The following is a 14,850-nucleotide window of genomic DNA, read 5'->3' as shown; positions in this document are numbered from 1 at the left end:
AATGACACAACGGACCTACTACAACTTCCGAAATTTCATTCCGACCCCGATATCAAGCTATCTGAATCCGTTACGATCGTGCTCCTAAGTCCCAAATCACCTCCCGAAGCTATCTGAATCATAAAAACCAAATTCCGAGATCGTTTACTCACAAGTCAACTTCCGGTTGACTTTTCCAACTAAAAGGCCAGCTTAAGAGACTAAGTGTCTCATTCTTCTACAAAATCACTCCGAACCCGAACCAACCAACTCGATACCATATAATACGACTGAATAATACATAAAGAAGCTGAAATGGGGAAAATAGAGCAGTAACTCATGAAACGACCGGCCGGGTCGTTACAAAAATTTTTGTTCTCAGGTTAAAACATGTCAAACTCGCAAAACGCACCCGAGCATGCTGATGATGGTCTTGGATTTTACGGGGAAAACGATAACATAATTGCTCCAGGAGCCGGGGTGCCACCGACTAATCTCGGGGGAGTACCGGTCATCGATCCACTCGATATCAATTCGCACATTGCTTTGAATGCGGATTTGGGCGCGGACCCCGAAGGGAGTGTACGCAGGAAAGGCCGATGTGGTGGCCAAGAAACACAGAGCGTAGGAGACGGGGGAGTTAGTCTCCATGTAATATTCGAGATGCTACAGGCCCAGCAGGCCGCTATTGCTCAGATTCAGAGTCAACATAGAACTCCGAGTGTGGTTGAGCCGAAAATCACTCGTCGTACCGAGCTAGAGCCGGAAAGGTCAAATGGTAACGGATCAGGGACTAATCCTACAATTATGAAAATGCTCGAGGAGCTCACCAAAAGAATAGAGTCAGGAGAAAAGAAAATTGAGGATAATGACAAAGAAATGGAAACATACAACTCCCGAGTCGAACAGATACCAGGGGCACCCCCGATCTTAAAGGGTTTGGATTCAAAAAAATTGGTGCAGAAGCCTTTTCCTCAGAGTGCGGCTCTGAAGCCCATTCCTAAGAAGTTTCGTATACTAGATATACCTAAATACAACGGGACCACCGATCCTAATGAACATATCACTTCGTATCGAGTCATCGGTGTCATCGGAAAGGGATCTTACAAACTGGGCACCATGGAGGGCGAACACTTGTCAAACAATTGGAATGTATCATTACTCAGACGATATTATTGCTAAGGTATGACTTTCTCCCTTTTCCATTTGTATTTGATACTAACTTATGCAGGTGTTCGATCAAGGCTTCAAGAAAACTCTCCAACACGAAGATCTTAGGTTCTAAAGCACGCGTTGCCCTCTTTTACCCTCAGATCGATTTTTATCCCGAATGGGTTTTTCCAGCGAGGTTTTTAACAAGGCAACAATTATGTTCTACCTGAGGAAAATTTAACAGTATCTAAGGCTTCTTTTCAATCAACCTCGAATATTAGGGGGCATCACCGTCGGGGGTTATATTTTCGAGAAAAATACTTCATGACAAAGGGTCTCGATAGGGAAACCTTGTAATGGGCCAAACGGTCGAATGAACCGTGTCCACATAGATTAGTCGAGCCCCGATGGAAAAACATGTATGCATGTATAAATTATTCAAAGAAGCATTCTTTCTATATCGAACGCTTTGTGTCTCAAAGAAATTTGCTACTATACGAGCTCCATGCTTATGATTTTGTGAGAAATGGCTCAAGGTCCAAGCGCAAATACACCTCGAACACTCGGGGACTGTCATCGACAGTCAACACATTCGAGTTATCTAAACTCGAATTCATAAGACCTCAAAGAGGCCCCCCTCGATCTATAGGCCAAGGCCATCTTTTTCGGGGACTAACACCTCAAACAAGTTTTAAGTGTTATTAGGGAATAAGCCTAAGAGACCCAATGGCTACGGCCAAATTAATGCGGCTTGGAGACGTCCGAACCCCGTGATCAAAATAGGCCTTCAAGTTCTTTGAAAAAACAGGTTAAAATAGGCTACCCTCGGCAAATAATAAAAGGGCTTCGATAAAATCATCCCTCGAAAAACCTTAAAAGGTATCAAAATTATCTTAACGCAAACGTGCTAAGGCACAAAAAGAAGAAGGGTTTCAATTAACATTGAACCCTCAAATCACCCAATGGGTAAAAAATACATGCTAAGGCATAAAGAAATTTTTCACTAAGCATTTTAAGCTAAAAGAGGGGAATAATAGCCATCTTTTAGAGGCCATAACGGCCCGATCTAAAAGAGCCTAAGGGCCAATACACTTAGGGTTCGAGATCTTGTTTCATTCAATCCGAACCCCAAGGGTTCGATTATCCCGAGCCCAAATAAACAATAATTTGATTATGGCTCGGGGACTCACCGTTATCTGACACAAACTCTTAAGGGTCCATGCCTCAAAGTTCGAACCTTATTTAAACTCGACCATGGTAACTTCAAGGAAGCCACCCGAGACAAAGTCTTGAACACACCGTTCAAAGCATGAGACTATGCTAAAATTTTGCAAGGCAAAAAACATGTTCATAAAAATTGAGAAGTTATTCAAGAAAAAATTTCTTTTACATATTTGAAAAAAGATATATACAAGAGAGCAACAGAGGTCTTACAAAAAGAAAAAGAAAAAAAATAATCCTAATTATGCCCGGGGCTGGTTTCTCCCTCGGGAGCAGCTTCTCCTTCGGGTCCCTCGTCATTTTCAAAACCTCCTTGGCTGCCTTCATCATCATCGTCATCGAAGGAGGAGACGAGAAATATGGCATCATTTTGAGCGCCTTTGCTTGAGCTATCTCTTCAGAGAGGTCGTAACCTCGAGCGTGGATTTCATCGAGGGTCTCCCTCCGGGATTGGCACTTGGCCAAATCATTGCACCGTCGCTCTCGGTCGGAGGCTTCCCTTAGTTGCGTTTGAGCAGCCTCAACATCAGCCAACTATATAACAATGGTTTTGTCAGTCGCGATCTTCGTCTTCCAGACCTCTGCCTTGGCCTCAGTAAGCTTGACCTCGAGCTCATCAATCCTTCTGGCCTGGGCCGAACTTTTCTCTTTAGATCCCCGAAGTTGGGCCTCGGCCGATGCCAGTCTGGCCAAAGCAGCCTCTTTCTCCGTAGCAAGGCGGTCCACGTTCTCTTTCCATCGATCGCAGTCGGCCTTGATCTCATCGCTTTCCCCTCGAAGTAGCTCGATCCTCTCCAGTTTTTGCAGTAGATGAGACACTGAAGTATTAGCCTCCACAGTTGGGTCGAGTAGACCGTACTATTTCAAAATGACTATTACCTACTTGTCTAGCTCGTCCTCATCCTTACGAGCCTTGGCCAAGTCTGCCCGAAGGTCCCTGAGCTCCTCCTCCTTTTGACTGCAAAGGAGCTTCAAAGTGTTCCTTTCATCCGAGGTCTTCTGGAGCTCGGCCTCGCATTGGCTCAGGTCGGCCTTAAACTTGGTGAAAGCCTACATAGAAAGAAGGATACAAGTTAGGGTAAAGGGAGAAGAAGAAAAATAAAATTGCAACGATCGGAATTAATGCTTACTCGAGATAAAAGGCGTTGAGCCTCTTCGAAAAGGGTAGATGCGTCATTAAGATCGGCGGCGTCATCGATCCCGGTAAAGCAATCCCGGAAGGGATCCTCTTCGTTGGGGACTCCACCTAAGTCAGACATCTGCAGAGCCCGAGTCTCCCTTATGGCCTCTTCAGAATAAGCCGGTAGAGAGGGAGAGTGAACTATTGTCATGGCCCCAAGCGAATCACTCCGGGCGTTGTGTTCAGTACTGGGGATCTCGGTGCCCGCCCCCTCCGGTGTGCTTGTTGATGGTCGAGGAACAATCTCGACCTCGAGTGATTCAGGGGTTTTGCCCGCATCTTTCTTCGAAGCCTCTTCATCACGAGGCAGAGTTTCTGGCTCAGAGAGCTTGGCAACTTCACTCGGCTTCCTGGCTCGAACCACCAGCGTCGAGTCTTCACCCTCGTCTTCTTCTTCATCATTCAGCTAATGGACTGATTCTATATCCACGGGAATGAGATTCCTCCTGCGTCTTCGAGATAGAGCCTTTTTATCTTGGGGGTCTTCGGGCTTCAATACCTTTTTCCTCTTATTATCTTTCCCTAATTTTGGAATCGGGGACTCGGTCTCTTCCCCAGGCGGAGCCGGCCTTATTTCAGAGATATCTCCGATGCCTGCCTGAAGGAGAATTAAGTATGAGTAAAGAGACATCTCCTATAAAGAGGAAAGCATCAAAAGCTTACAAAATAAACTTACCATGATGTTTGGCTTCCTATTTGCCCCTCGCCAAGTCACGCCAGTGGCGCCCGTTATACGAGGAGGTCGCTACTAGTTTTCGAACCCAGTATTCGAGGTCGGTGACCGCATGGGGCATCCAAGCGACTGCTGCAAAAAAGATAAAAGCATCACGCAAATGCAAAAATCGAGTACGAAAGGCTAGTGGGTAAAAACTTCACTTACGCTCGGGATTCCACTTCTCTGGGAACGGCATTTTTTCCTCTAGGATGATGTCGCAGGTCCTCACTCGCACGAACCGACTCATCCAACCCTGATCTTTATCCTTGTCGTTGCTAGCAAAAAAAGCGTTGGTCGCCCGGCATTGGAGCTTGATCAACCCTCAGAAAAGCTGAGGCCGATACAATCGAATAAGATGGTTGAGGGTGAACTCTAGCCCTTGGCCTTGCTGGAGAAGAAACGGAGCATGATCACTATGCGCCAGAAAGAAGGGTGGATCTGGCCGAGAGTGACCTGGTACCTCTTGCAGAAGTCGATGATGACTGGATCGATGGAACCCAGTGTGAAGGGGTAAGTGTAGACACTTAGGAATCCCTACACATGAGTGGTGATACTCTCCTCGGGTGCGGTGATCTGTACCACTACCTCGTCCCCCCAGCCACAATCTCTCTTTATGGCCTCGAGGTGTTTCTCCGTTATCGAGCAAATATATCTCGATACGTGCTCACATCGGCCAGGGATCGCGGGGGGTTCTCGACTTTGAAGTCGTTCTTTGTGACACATGGGCCGGAGACAATCTCATGAAGGGCCGACGCTTTATCACCGGCCGGCCGGGAAGAAGAGGAAACTTTCTCCTTGTGAAGAACGGTTTTGGAGGTTTTTGCCATTGATTGAGGTTAGAGGAAGTGGAAAGAGGTGGAGTTTGATATCTTTTGGCGGTAAAAGGGTGGAAGGAACAGGAAGTGAAAGAGAGAGATGAAGAGAGGGAGAGATCAGGGAAGATTGAAGATGGAAGCAAAGTTTTTGATTCGAATAAGGAGCCCTGTATTTATAGGCACACGGTGACAGATCGGCGGAGCTAGTGGCCGACCACCACTCGCAATCATTTAATATTTTGGGGAAACAAACCGATGGGACGTTTCAGTCACCTCGAGCACTTACGTCAAGGGGATGATGTCACCATCAGGGTCTTCGGAAAATTGAGGTTCAAGTCATTTCTTATCATTTTATTCTAAGAAATGAGGGGACAATCTGTATACGGTGGAAATCAGGGCTACCCGATTTCGTTTTGCAATAAAAAAGATGACGCCACTTCGAGAGGCCAGGACGCCGAGCTCGGGGTCGAGGTTCCTTTTCAATATCGAGGTCGAGGTCAAAATTATTTTCCGAGGTCGGAAGAAGGCATACCTCGAGATAATACCGTTATGATTCGGTAACAGAAAGAGCGAGATACCTGCAACAGCTCGAAGATTACGGCGTAAATTGCGGAATGGATTGACCCCTAGCGGTTAGACAGCTGTCAAATATGATTTCTTACTGTAATTAGAAGTGTACCTTATTTAGGACTCCCCTATTATATAAAGGGGATACCATTCATTTGTAAGACACGTTTTTTTGACTGATAAGATAATTCATACACTTTATTCTCTAGCTATTTTATTCACTATTCATCAGAGTTGCTTTGTAACTTCCTATTTCCACTATTCCACCTCGAGGCTGTCATAGCTCGAGGTCGAGATTTGGCTTCCGCACTGGTTTGACTTGTTTTATTATTCCATTTGGCATATGACATATATTATGTTAACTATAGGTCGCATTTATCATTGCGTATTTCTAATATGTACTGTGTTATATTAGTCTTTTAATTTTTCATCTATCTATCCTCAGTTCAAAGTATTACGTGTCAGGTACGTATATAAAGACTAATTAATTTTAAAAGGAAAATCAATCTTTAGAAGTTTAGAATATTGGTCTCCTTCTCCTTCCTCATAACTTTTTCTCCATTATTTTTCAACTTATTTCTTTTGCAAATCTCACCAAATCTCAATAGATGAAATATTTTAGCTGAAGTAAGTAAATAACAAATAACTAAAACTCATTCTTGTTTTTAAAGTAAACTTGTAGATGATCTTTTTATGGGCAAACTGCTTTTTAATACTAACAAAAGCTTTATTCAAATTATTTGGCCAAATACAAACTATACAACTCTAAAATACTCTTCTCAGTAACACTTTAGACAAAAAGTACTTTCAAAATAACTAGATTTGAAAGTTCGACTAAATAGGTTAGTCTCCTGGACGACGGAAAATCAATTTTATGACTAATCGCAAATATTATTTAATATGTGACCCTTATTAGATCGATAAATAGAACATATGAAATCCTTATAAGACAATCTTTTTGTTCGAATTGTAATCAATCATAGGAAATTATTTTCTCGACATGTTGAAGAATTAGTTAACTTTAAATTTTATGTACTAACAACGTAAAAATTATTTATACAATTAGATCATTTATTAGATAATTACAGATAAATCATTGTGGTAAGAATTTATTAGTGACATGATAAAAATAGTAGTTAACATGATATAATAGGTTATACTGCATTAACTGGTTATAGTTAGGTTTATTTCTGCGAAAACATTGACGAAATAAAAATCTTACATACGATGAAAGAAATTAATAAAAAAGTTGTTACGATTAAAAACAGTCAGAAAAACTGGATTGTGGGTTTATGGCGGGTCTTCCCCACGCAACTAACAATCTGGGTGAGCTATCAACTATTATGTAGGGTTTCAGAATTGCTAAAGCTTATAACCTCACTCCACTTGAGATCGCCACAGACTCCACTGAGAATGGTAGCCAATGGCAACATAGTTTACAAGTCTATTGTCTATAAATGCAGACAACTGATGCAAGAACTTGGAAATTCGGTAATCAAGCACAATTTCAACGAACAAAATAGAGTAGCTAATGCATTGGTCAAGGAGGTTGCAAAGAAGAAGCCTTTTGAAAATCCTACCATTTTGGCCGTTTCTCTAATATTTGCATTAGATTATATTTGGGTAGGCATTTTAGGAACTTCTTTTAAACGATGAACAACTACAATAGTAATATAGGGATAACTTCTCTAACTTTTGGGGGCGAGAATGCCCGACCTCTCTAAATATTGCTAACTAGTAAGTAATTTTCCTTATCCACTTTATTCATATAAGTAATTAAGACGTAAAAGTTATATTGAAACATTCGTGCTATGAATTATCTAAAAGAGTTAGAGATCCTCATCAACTGCATGAAATCAACTCACTTTTGGTAACGAGAATCCACATATGACATATATTATGTTAACTATAGGTCGCATTTATCATTGTGTATTTCTAATATGTACTTTGTTATATTAGTCTTTTAACTTTTCATCTATCTCTACTCAGTTCAAAGTATTACGTGTTAGAGACTAATTAATTTTAAAAGGGAAATCAACCTTTAGAAGTTTAGAATATTGGTCTCCTTCTCCTTCCTGATAACTTTTTTTCCATTATTTTTCAACTTATTTCTTTTGAAAATCTCACCAAATCTCAATAGATGAAATATTTTAGATAAAATAAGTAAATAACAAATAACAAAAACTCATTCTTGTTTCTAAAGTAAACTTGTAGATGATCTTTTTATGGGCAAACCACTTTTTAATACTAACAAAAGCTTTATTAGAATTGTTTGGCCAAACACAAATTACACAACTCTAAAATACTCTTCTTTGCCTTTAGACAAAAAGTACTTTCAAAATAACTAGATTTGGAAGTTCGACTAAATAGGTTAGTCTCCTAGATCACAGAAAATCAATTTTATGACTAATCGCAAATGTTCTTTAATATGTAACCCTTATTAGATCGATAAATAGAACACATGAAATCCTTATAAGATAATCTTTTTGTTCGAATTGTAATCAAGCATAGGAATTATTTTCTCGACATGTTGAAGAATTAGTTAACTTTAAATTTTATGTACTAACAACGTAAAAGTCATTTATACAATTAGATCATTTATTAGATAATTACAGATAAATCGTTATGGTAATAATTTATTAGTGACAAAGATAGTAGTTAACATGATATAATAGGTTATACTGCATTAACTGGTTATAGTTAAGTTTATTTTTGCGAAAACATTGACGAAATAAAAATCTTACTTACGAAGAAAGAAATTAATAAAATAGTTGTTACGATTAGAAACAGTCAGGGAAACTGGATTGTGGGTTTCATGGCGGGTCTTCCTCACCCCACTAACAATCTGGGTGAGCTATCAACTATTATGTAGGGTTTCAGAATTGCTAAAGCTTATAACCTCACTCCACTTGAGATCGCCACAGACTTCACTAAGAATGATAGCTAATGGCAACATAGTTTATAAGTCTATTATCTATAAATACATACAACTGATGCAAGAACTTGGGAATCCGGTAATCAAGCAAATTTCGACGAACAAAATAGAGTAGCTAGTGCATTGGTCAAGGAGGGTGCAAAGAATGAAACTTTTTGAAAATCCTACCATTTTGGCTGTTTCTCTAATATTTGCATTAAATTATGTTTGGGCAGACATTTTAGGAACTTATTTTAAAAGACGAACAACTATAATAGTAATATAGGGATAAACTTTTGGGGGCGAGAATGCCCGACCTCTCTAAATATTGCTAACTAGTAGTACTAGTTTTCATGTAATATCATTGTTATTATGAACCCCCACCCCCAAAAAAAATTTAATACTATAAATGATACCTGTTGACCCTAAGTAGAATAGGTAGTACCGAAACTCCACTGGTTTGCTGAAGAATAAGAAAACGGAACAAGAACTCCAATTATCTGTTGAAACTGCAATGGAGGTACATTCCCATGATTCCTAGCAAATTCTCTCATCTACATTTTGTGTTTCGATTGCCTTCTATAATTTAACGGTTGTATGATCCTTCGATTTTTTCAGAGCATACCATCTTCTGTACATGTTTCAAACCACGATGATTACTCCACACGCGAGATTGAAAGCACTGGAATCGAAGAAATCGACAATGGTGAATACTGGCCACTTTCTGGCAAACCCTATGTTGATATGATTCTCACAAAAACTACTGTCAAGCCCTTCTACGGCATGGTAATTCCCTTTTTTTTCTCCTTCAAATCTTTGATTTATACGTCTTCCTTGGCACAGAAATTTAAGTAAGCGACAAACACTATACCCCCAGACCTTACTTGTGGGATTATATTGGTTTGTTGTTGTTGTTGATTTATACGTCGTAAGTTCTAAAGTTTATATTGTTAACCTTACCTATATTTGAGTTCTGAACCCGCAGCATTTATATTGGATCAGCCACTGAATTTGTTTGTATGTTGACAGTATTTACCGAGAAAAATGAACAAAGAGCTACCTGCTGCTGGAGCGCCAGCAGTTCTTACTTGTGGTCGAAAGAAGTGGGATATGTTCTACTATTCTAATTATAACAAATTTAGTGCTGAGTGGAAAAAATTTGTGGATGATAATGATCTGAAGGTAGGGGATGGACTTGTGTTTGAACTTTCAGAGTGCAGCACTAACAAAATCCATTTTAAAGTTCAGATTCTCAGAGGTGATTTCCCTTCTGAATTGCTACCTGAAGATGAAGAGGGTGCAACTGATGCCAACCCAATAGAATTATAGGAAGTTGTAGGCTGTTTACAAGTATGTGAATTATATTTTCTGTGAACATAAGTGTTACTGTTTGTTTGGTTTAAGAGAATGACTTACTATTTGTTCATGTGGATGTGTTTTCTCTATATTGTTGTTGTTTGGTTATCTTCTACTTGTGTCCGATTAAGTATTAGCTCTGATATATCATTTTCAAAGACTGGAATTTAAAGGGCGGCCCGGTGCACTGAGCTCCCACTATACGCAAGGTCCGGAAAAGGACCGAACCACTAGGTCTTTTGTACTACACTGCATCTCTGCAAGCGGCTGTTTCCACGGCTCCAATCCGTGGCCTCCTGGTGGCAGCAACTTTACCAGTACGCTCCCCTGTTAGTATTACATATTTTGACAAGTACATGCCATTTGACATGTCAATATTAGAATAATCGCATTGTTTGAATGTGGAATCTTGAAGCTTCACTTTCTTCTGATGTTCAACTAAGCTTCTAATGCTTACTCTTCATTTTTTGTCTGTTGAAAAAGCTGATAGTGTGCTAGACTGAAGAAATCTAAATTGTTCCAGATCCAACCATCCTTGGAATGGTTTGTCAGTATGTTTCTACAATCATTCTTAGAGAGTAGAAAAAACTCTTGGCAGCCTAGAGATAGTTAACTTATTTCAATGGTGCAAATTGTCTTCTGTTTTCTTCATCCAACTGTGTTAGTAAGTGCATTCTCATTACTTTTACATAGCGGTTGATATTCTTCTTCCTGTGCTCAACTTGTGCTGTGCCCCTGCACAAGGGCAGGAAGTGGAGGAGGAGGGATTTATAAAATTTCTTGGACTCAGGTATCTTTTATAATCTATTTGAAGGGGCTGACAGTATTTTAGTACTCTCATTAGAGGATTAATCTTTTCTGGAGAAGCCAGCATAGCTTGTCAGTAGAACTTGTAACTTCCAACAATCATATTCTGCTGTGCTGTGTCTCATCATTTCTTTCTCTGTTTCTTCCTTTACAATTCCCAATTATCTCTCTATTCTCAACTCATGCAAGTGGTAGAGTATGCTAACCTGCTGGTGTTACATCCTTTTGTCTCATGGTCCTCATGATATAGATGTTTCGACCCTACCATTAGTCTCAAGTGTTATACCTCTTTCCAACCTTTATTAGAATGTTAGGCATTATTCGTGCTATGGGGTTGTGATTCCAATGGCATCTATCTTCATATAGCTGTCACAAGTCAGTTAAGAAGGATAATTTCACTCACTTATATTAATCTCATCCAATTTCGGTTCCTTTCCTGATTGTCATAGGCAGCTTTAGTTCTTAGGAAAAGCAGTAAACTAGACACTACCCCCAACAAAGAGATACATCCCCACCACATAAATGTCTGAATGTAACAGTTCCTACCCATGCAAACCTTTGATCCATCCAATACAAGAACTTGGCTTGATTTTCCTAGGTTTGCTTCATAGACTAGAGCTGCAAGAAGTCCATAGAGTAGTGATCCCAGAGGAATGTTGGTGATGAGAATGTTGTGATTGACCCCTGCACTGTTGGGGCCAAATAGCTCAGAGGTTATTGACACTGCTGCTGAAAATACAAAACCAGAACTCAACCCAAGCAACGCCGTGGCAGCGCTCAATGCGGCTTTGCTTCCTGATAAAACAAGCAGAAAAAAAGCCACTGGTGTTGGAATCAGCGCAAATGCAAGCCATGCAGTCCTTGCATAGTACATCTTGCTGCAACCAAAAAAACCATTTTCAGCTCTCTGTCAAACTTTTTACCATTATGGTGATTGTCCATTCAAAAGAGCAGTAAATCTGGAAATACTTACTCCCGTAGGAAATCTGGGGCTGCTGAAAGTAGGCGCCCGAAGAAGGAACATGCAGAATAGAGTGCAACAAGAAAGCTGATCTCTGAACTATATCCAAGTGACTCTGAAATTTGGCCTAGATTGTTGCTGTAAACGAGTACGAGTGTTCCCCCACAGAAATATGCTAGGTAATATAGCCAGAAATCCCACCTACACATGAGCTGATCTGCTGAATGTTCTTCTCCAAGCAGCAGCAAACGATCTCTCAGCAAAAAGCTGCTGGTCCAACTTTCCTTCTCTTTCGAACCATGAGAATTTTCGGTCCAAAGAGTCATACTTGAATCCTCTTTCCACATCATTTCTTTGTGCATTCCAAAATCATCAGTATCATTGTCTTCAAGTAACATATAATTAGGATGGATTAGTTGAGACCACTCTTCTGTGCGGATAACCCCAGGCGCAATCACCGGAAGGACCAGCAAGAACACTGCACCGGCCAAGAGGATACGAGCTGTTGGTGCACTGTATGAGACCGAGTTCAGGATTAAGAGATAAAGGCCAGTAAAAACTGCTAGTACGGTTAGACATAGGAAAATGAGATATTCTCGGTGAACAGAATCAGCACGAAGAGTTTGAGAGTGAGGTTGCCGGAGGATTGGCAGAGCTGCAACTGATGTGACAAGGGGGACTAGAGCATTAAGAAGAAGATATAGGGTGTCATCATTGGAATTAATGGCATTAGCAATGAGGTTGAACAAGGCTGCACTTGCACCATTGAAACTTACGCTGAGGGATAACGCAAATGGTCTATTTGCTGGGAAATGTTTGATGCACAACACATAACATACTGTATTAAACCAGCAGATACTGCAGCCAGCCAGCACACACAACAGAAATACCTGTAAGGTAAATCAGTGAAAGGTTGGGAATGGGATGGCATTATAATGAATTTTCAATGCATAAGAGCTGAAGAAAATAATCATGTAACATCTTGGAATTCTGTGGTTTGCAGTTTCAGTGGAATACACAAGCTGCCTTCCCAAGGCCTCATGGAGTTTTCCACAAGAATCTTGGATAGCTTCTTCAGATTTGCAGAGAATTTTTCAAGTAACAAAATTTGATTGATTAGAGAGAAAGGTGGCTGGGAATAAAATGTTCACAAATTCTCTCCTTGGATGCAGTCACTAATTGTTTGTTAACAACAATACATCTTACCTAATGAGAAACCTAAAAAAATGATAAACTAAGCTTTAAATTGAGTGGTATTTAAACCTTGAACTGTGGAGAATTTACAGAACCTTACTCTTCTTTACATATTAGACTTCATGGTTTCTGGTTGATCAATTATGTTAGTCCTCACCTACCCTTAACTGTAATTAAGTTTCTATTTCTTGTCTAATAAGTACTTACTACTCAAAAAGCATTTCAAAACTAATGAAGTAAGCTAATTTGGTGTGGTAGCTCTAACTACTATCAACCACCAGTCCACCAAAGAATCCAGAGAGAAGAAAAATTATTTTTTAGGAAAGAATAAAAATACAAGGCAAAAAGCAATAGAACATTCAGGGAACAACAAAAATTGGATTAAGTTCCCAAATTTCTTCAACTCAGGATACATGTTCCTAGCATTCAAGAAGATTTTTGGGAGAAGAGAAGGAGAAAACTAACCAAGAAATAAGGCAAAATGATGATTTTCTGAATAACAAGCCATTGAAGGCCATAACCAACAAGTCCCATAAAAGCAGCTATGAAAAGAACAACCCACAATGGGAAATACATAAGAGAAACACCAGAACACCACCCAAATGCTTTCCCCATATCTGATGCCATTGACAGATAATTCAGCTGCACCTGTGAAATTCCCAGAACAGATTTCAATTCAGAAGAATAGGATGAGAAGTCGAAATTTGTGCCTGTAAATGCTTGAATCCATGTGCTTGCTATCAATATCATCCATTTACTTGAATATTGCTCCATAATTCTTCTGTTTTTTCTAGTGGGAATATTGTAGAGTCATGGAAGATATTTATATTTAAGAGGGGTTTTCTTGTTCTTGGAGAATCTTGAAAGGGAAGAAATGATGATATTTTAGTTGTTCATGTTTTTGGGGTGGTTGGGAAGACGAGGGAGGTTGGAAGTTTTTCAGGTCATAACCACAAGGAAGTTAAAGAGTTTTCCTTTTTGTTGTTGTTGTTGTAATAATGCTATAAATGGTAAATATTTGTTAAAAACAATAGTAACATATAAAGTTAAATTCTTTTAAGTTACTCGTACATTTTATATTATTATTATTATTATTATTATTATTGTTATTATTATTATCACTTTTTACTTAATGATCAGTCTTGAACAATTTAAGAAAATAGTGTCTCTTAATTTAAATAGGTTATTATATTGAGTTTCTTTTTATTGGATCGTGGATAGGTGCATGATGTGAAAGAATTATATAAATACACCTCAATAAAATTTTGATTTTACCACAAAAGGAATAATTTACATAATCCGAAAAGGTGACTATTTTGATCATTTAATTCTTTATTTGTGAGAATCTAAAAAGTGTTACGAAACTTAGCTCAAAGTAACAATATAGAACAATAAAATAGATAACAATGTAGAGAGGAAGAGAGGAGAGAATCTTATTTCTTCTATGTATTCAAGTGTATACAATATGATGCCAAAACCCTCTATTTATAGGATTACATAGATGCATACAAAAGAATGCCATAAACATGACATTAAACATTTGAGATCATGGAGGAAGATCATGGGGAGGTTATGGAGGTGTGGGAGTTACAACTATAATGGTGAGAAGTAGTGGGAGTTATCTACATAATGGAGAAGAGTAGTGGGAGTAACTTCTTTAGGAGTTATAGACATCTACTACAAAATAATATTTCATAACACTCCCCCTTGGATGTCTATAGATAATGTGCCTCGTTAAAACCTTACTAAAAGAAAACCCTGTGGGAAAAAATCTTAGTGAAGGAAAAAAAGAGTACACATATCTTGTAATACGCATTATTTGCTGCCTCATTAAAAACCTTGCCAGAAAAATCCAGTGGGATAAAATCTTAGCTAAGGAAAAAAGAGTGCAGCGCGTATTGCCTCCCCTGATGAAAACATCACTTTATTCTTTGGAGACGACGAATTCCAAGCTTGTATAACAACTTCTCTAATATTGAGATCCGCAAT

General features: G+C 39.3%; 2 protein-coding genes across 2 annotated transcripts; one reads left to right on the top strand and one right to left on the bottom strand.

The window, feature by feature from the left end:
* Window positions 1-8,878: 8,878 nt before the first annotated feature.
* Window positions 8,879-10,009, top strand: LOC109211255 (B3 domain-containing protein Os04g0386900-like). Its single transcript, XM_019374770.1, has 3 exons — window positions 8,879-9,063; window positions 9,162-9,329; window positions 9,573-10,009. Exons 1-3 carry the CDS (start codon window positions 9,058-9,060, stop codon window positions 9,870-9,872), a joined length of 474 nt encoding a protein of 157 aa, XP_019230315.1. The 5' UTR covers window positions 8,879-9,057; the 3' UTR covers window positions 9,873-10,009.
* Window positions 10,010-11,082: 1,073 nt separating this feature from the next.
* LOC109211254 (protein NUCLEAR FUSION DEFECTIVE 4-like) lies at window positions 11,083-13,835 on the bottom strand. The gene is made up of 3 exons (XM_019374769.1): window positions 13,327-13,835; window positions 11,680-12,557; window positions 11,083-11,584 (listed from the first exon to the last, which is right to left on the bottom strand). Exons 1-3 carry the CDS (start codon window positions 13,633-13,635, stop codon window positions 11,110-11,112), a joined length of 1,662 nt encoding a protein of 553 aa, XP_019230314.1. The 5' UTR covers window positions 13,636-13,835; the 3' UTR covers window positions 11,083-11,109.
* Between the last annotated feature and the right edge of the window lie 1,015 nt (window positions 13,836-14,850).

The sequence above is a fragment of the Nicotiana attenuata genome, unplaced genomic scaffold (genome assembly GCF_001879085.1).
Source record: "Nicotiana attenuata strain UT unplaced genomic scaffold, NIATTr2, whole genome shotgun sequence".
Classification (NCBI taxonomy): domain Eukaryota; kingdom Viridiplantae; phylum Streptophyta; class Magnoliopsida; order Solanales; family Solanaceae; genus Nicotiana; species Nicotiana attenuata.
This window is presented reverse-complemented; position numbering and strand designations above follow the sequence as displayed.

Excerpts from the sequence above, each read along its gene's own strand:
- LOC109211255 (XM_019374770.1), top strand. Across the intron at positions 9,330-9,572 it reads TCAAGCCCTTCTACGGCATG|TATTTACCGAGAAAAATGAA; the intron begins GTAATTCCCTTT and ends GTATGTTGACAG.
- LOC109211254 (XM_019374769.1), bottom strand. The coding sequence starts at position 13,635 with ATGGAGCAATATTCAAGTAAATGGATGATATTGATAGCAAGCACATGG. Across the intron at positions 12,558-13,326 it reads TCATTTTGCCTTATTTCTTG|GTATTTCTGTTGTGTGTGCT; the intron begins GTTAGTTTTCTC and ends TTTACCTTACAG. Across the intron at positions 11,585-11,679 it reads GCCCCAGATTTCCTACGGGA|CAAGATGTACTATGCAAGGA; the intron begins GTAAGTATTTCC and ends TTTTGGTTGCAG.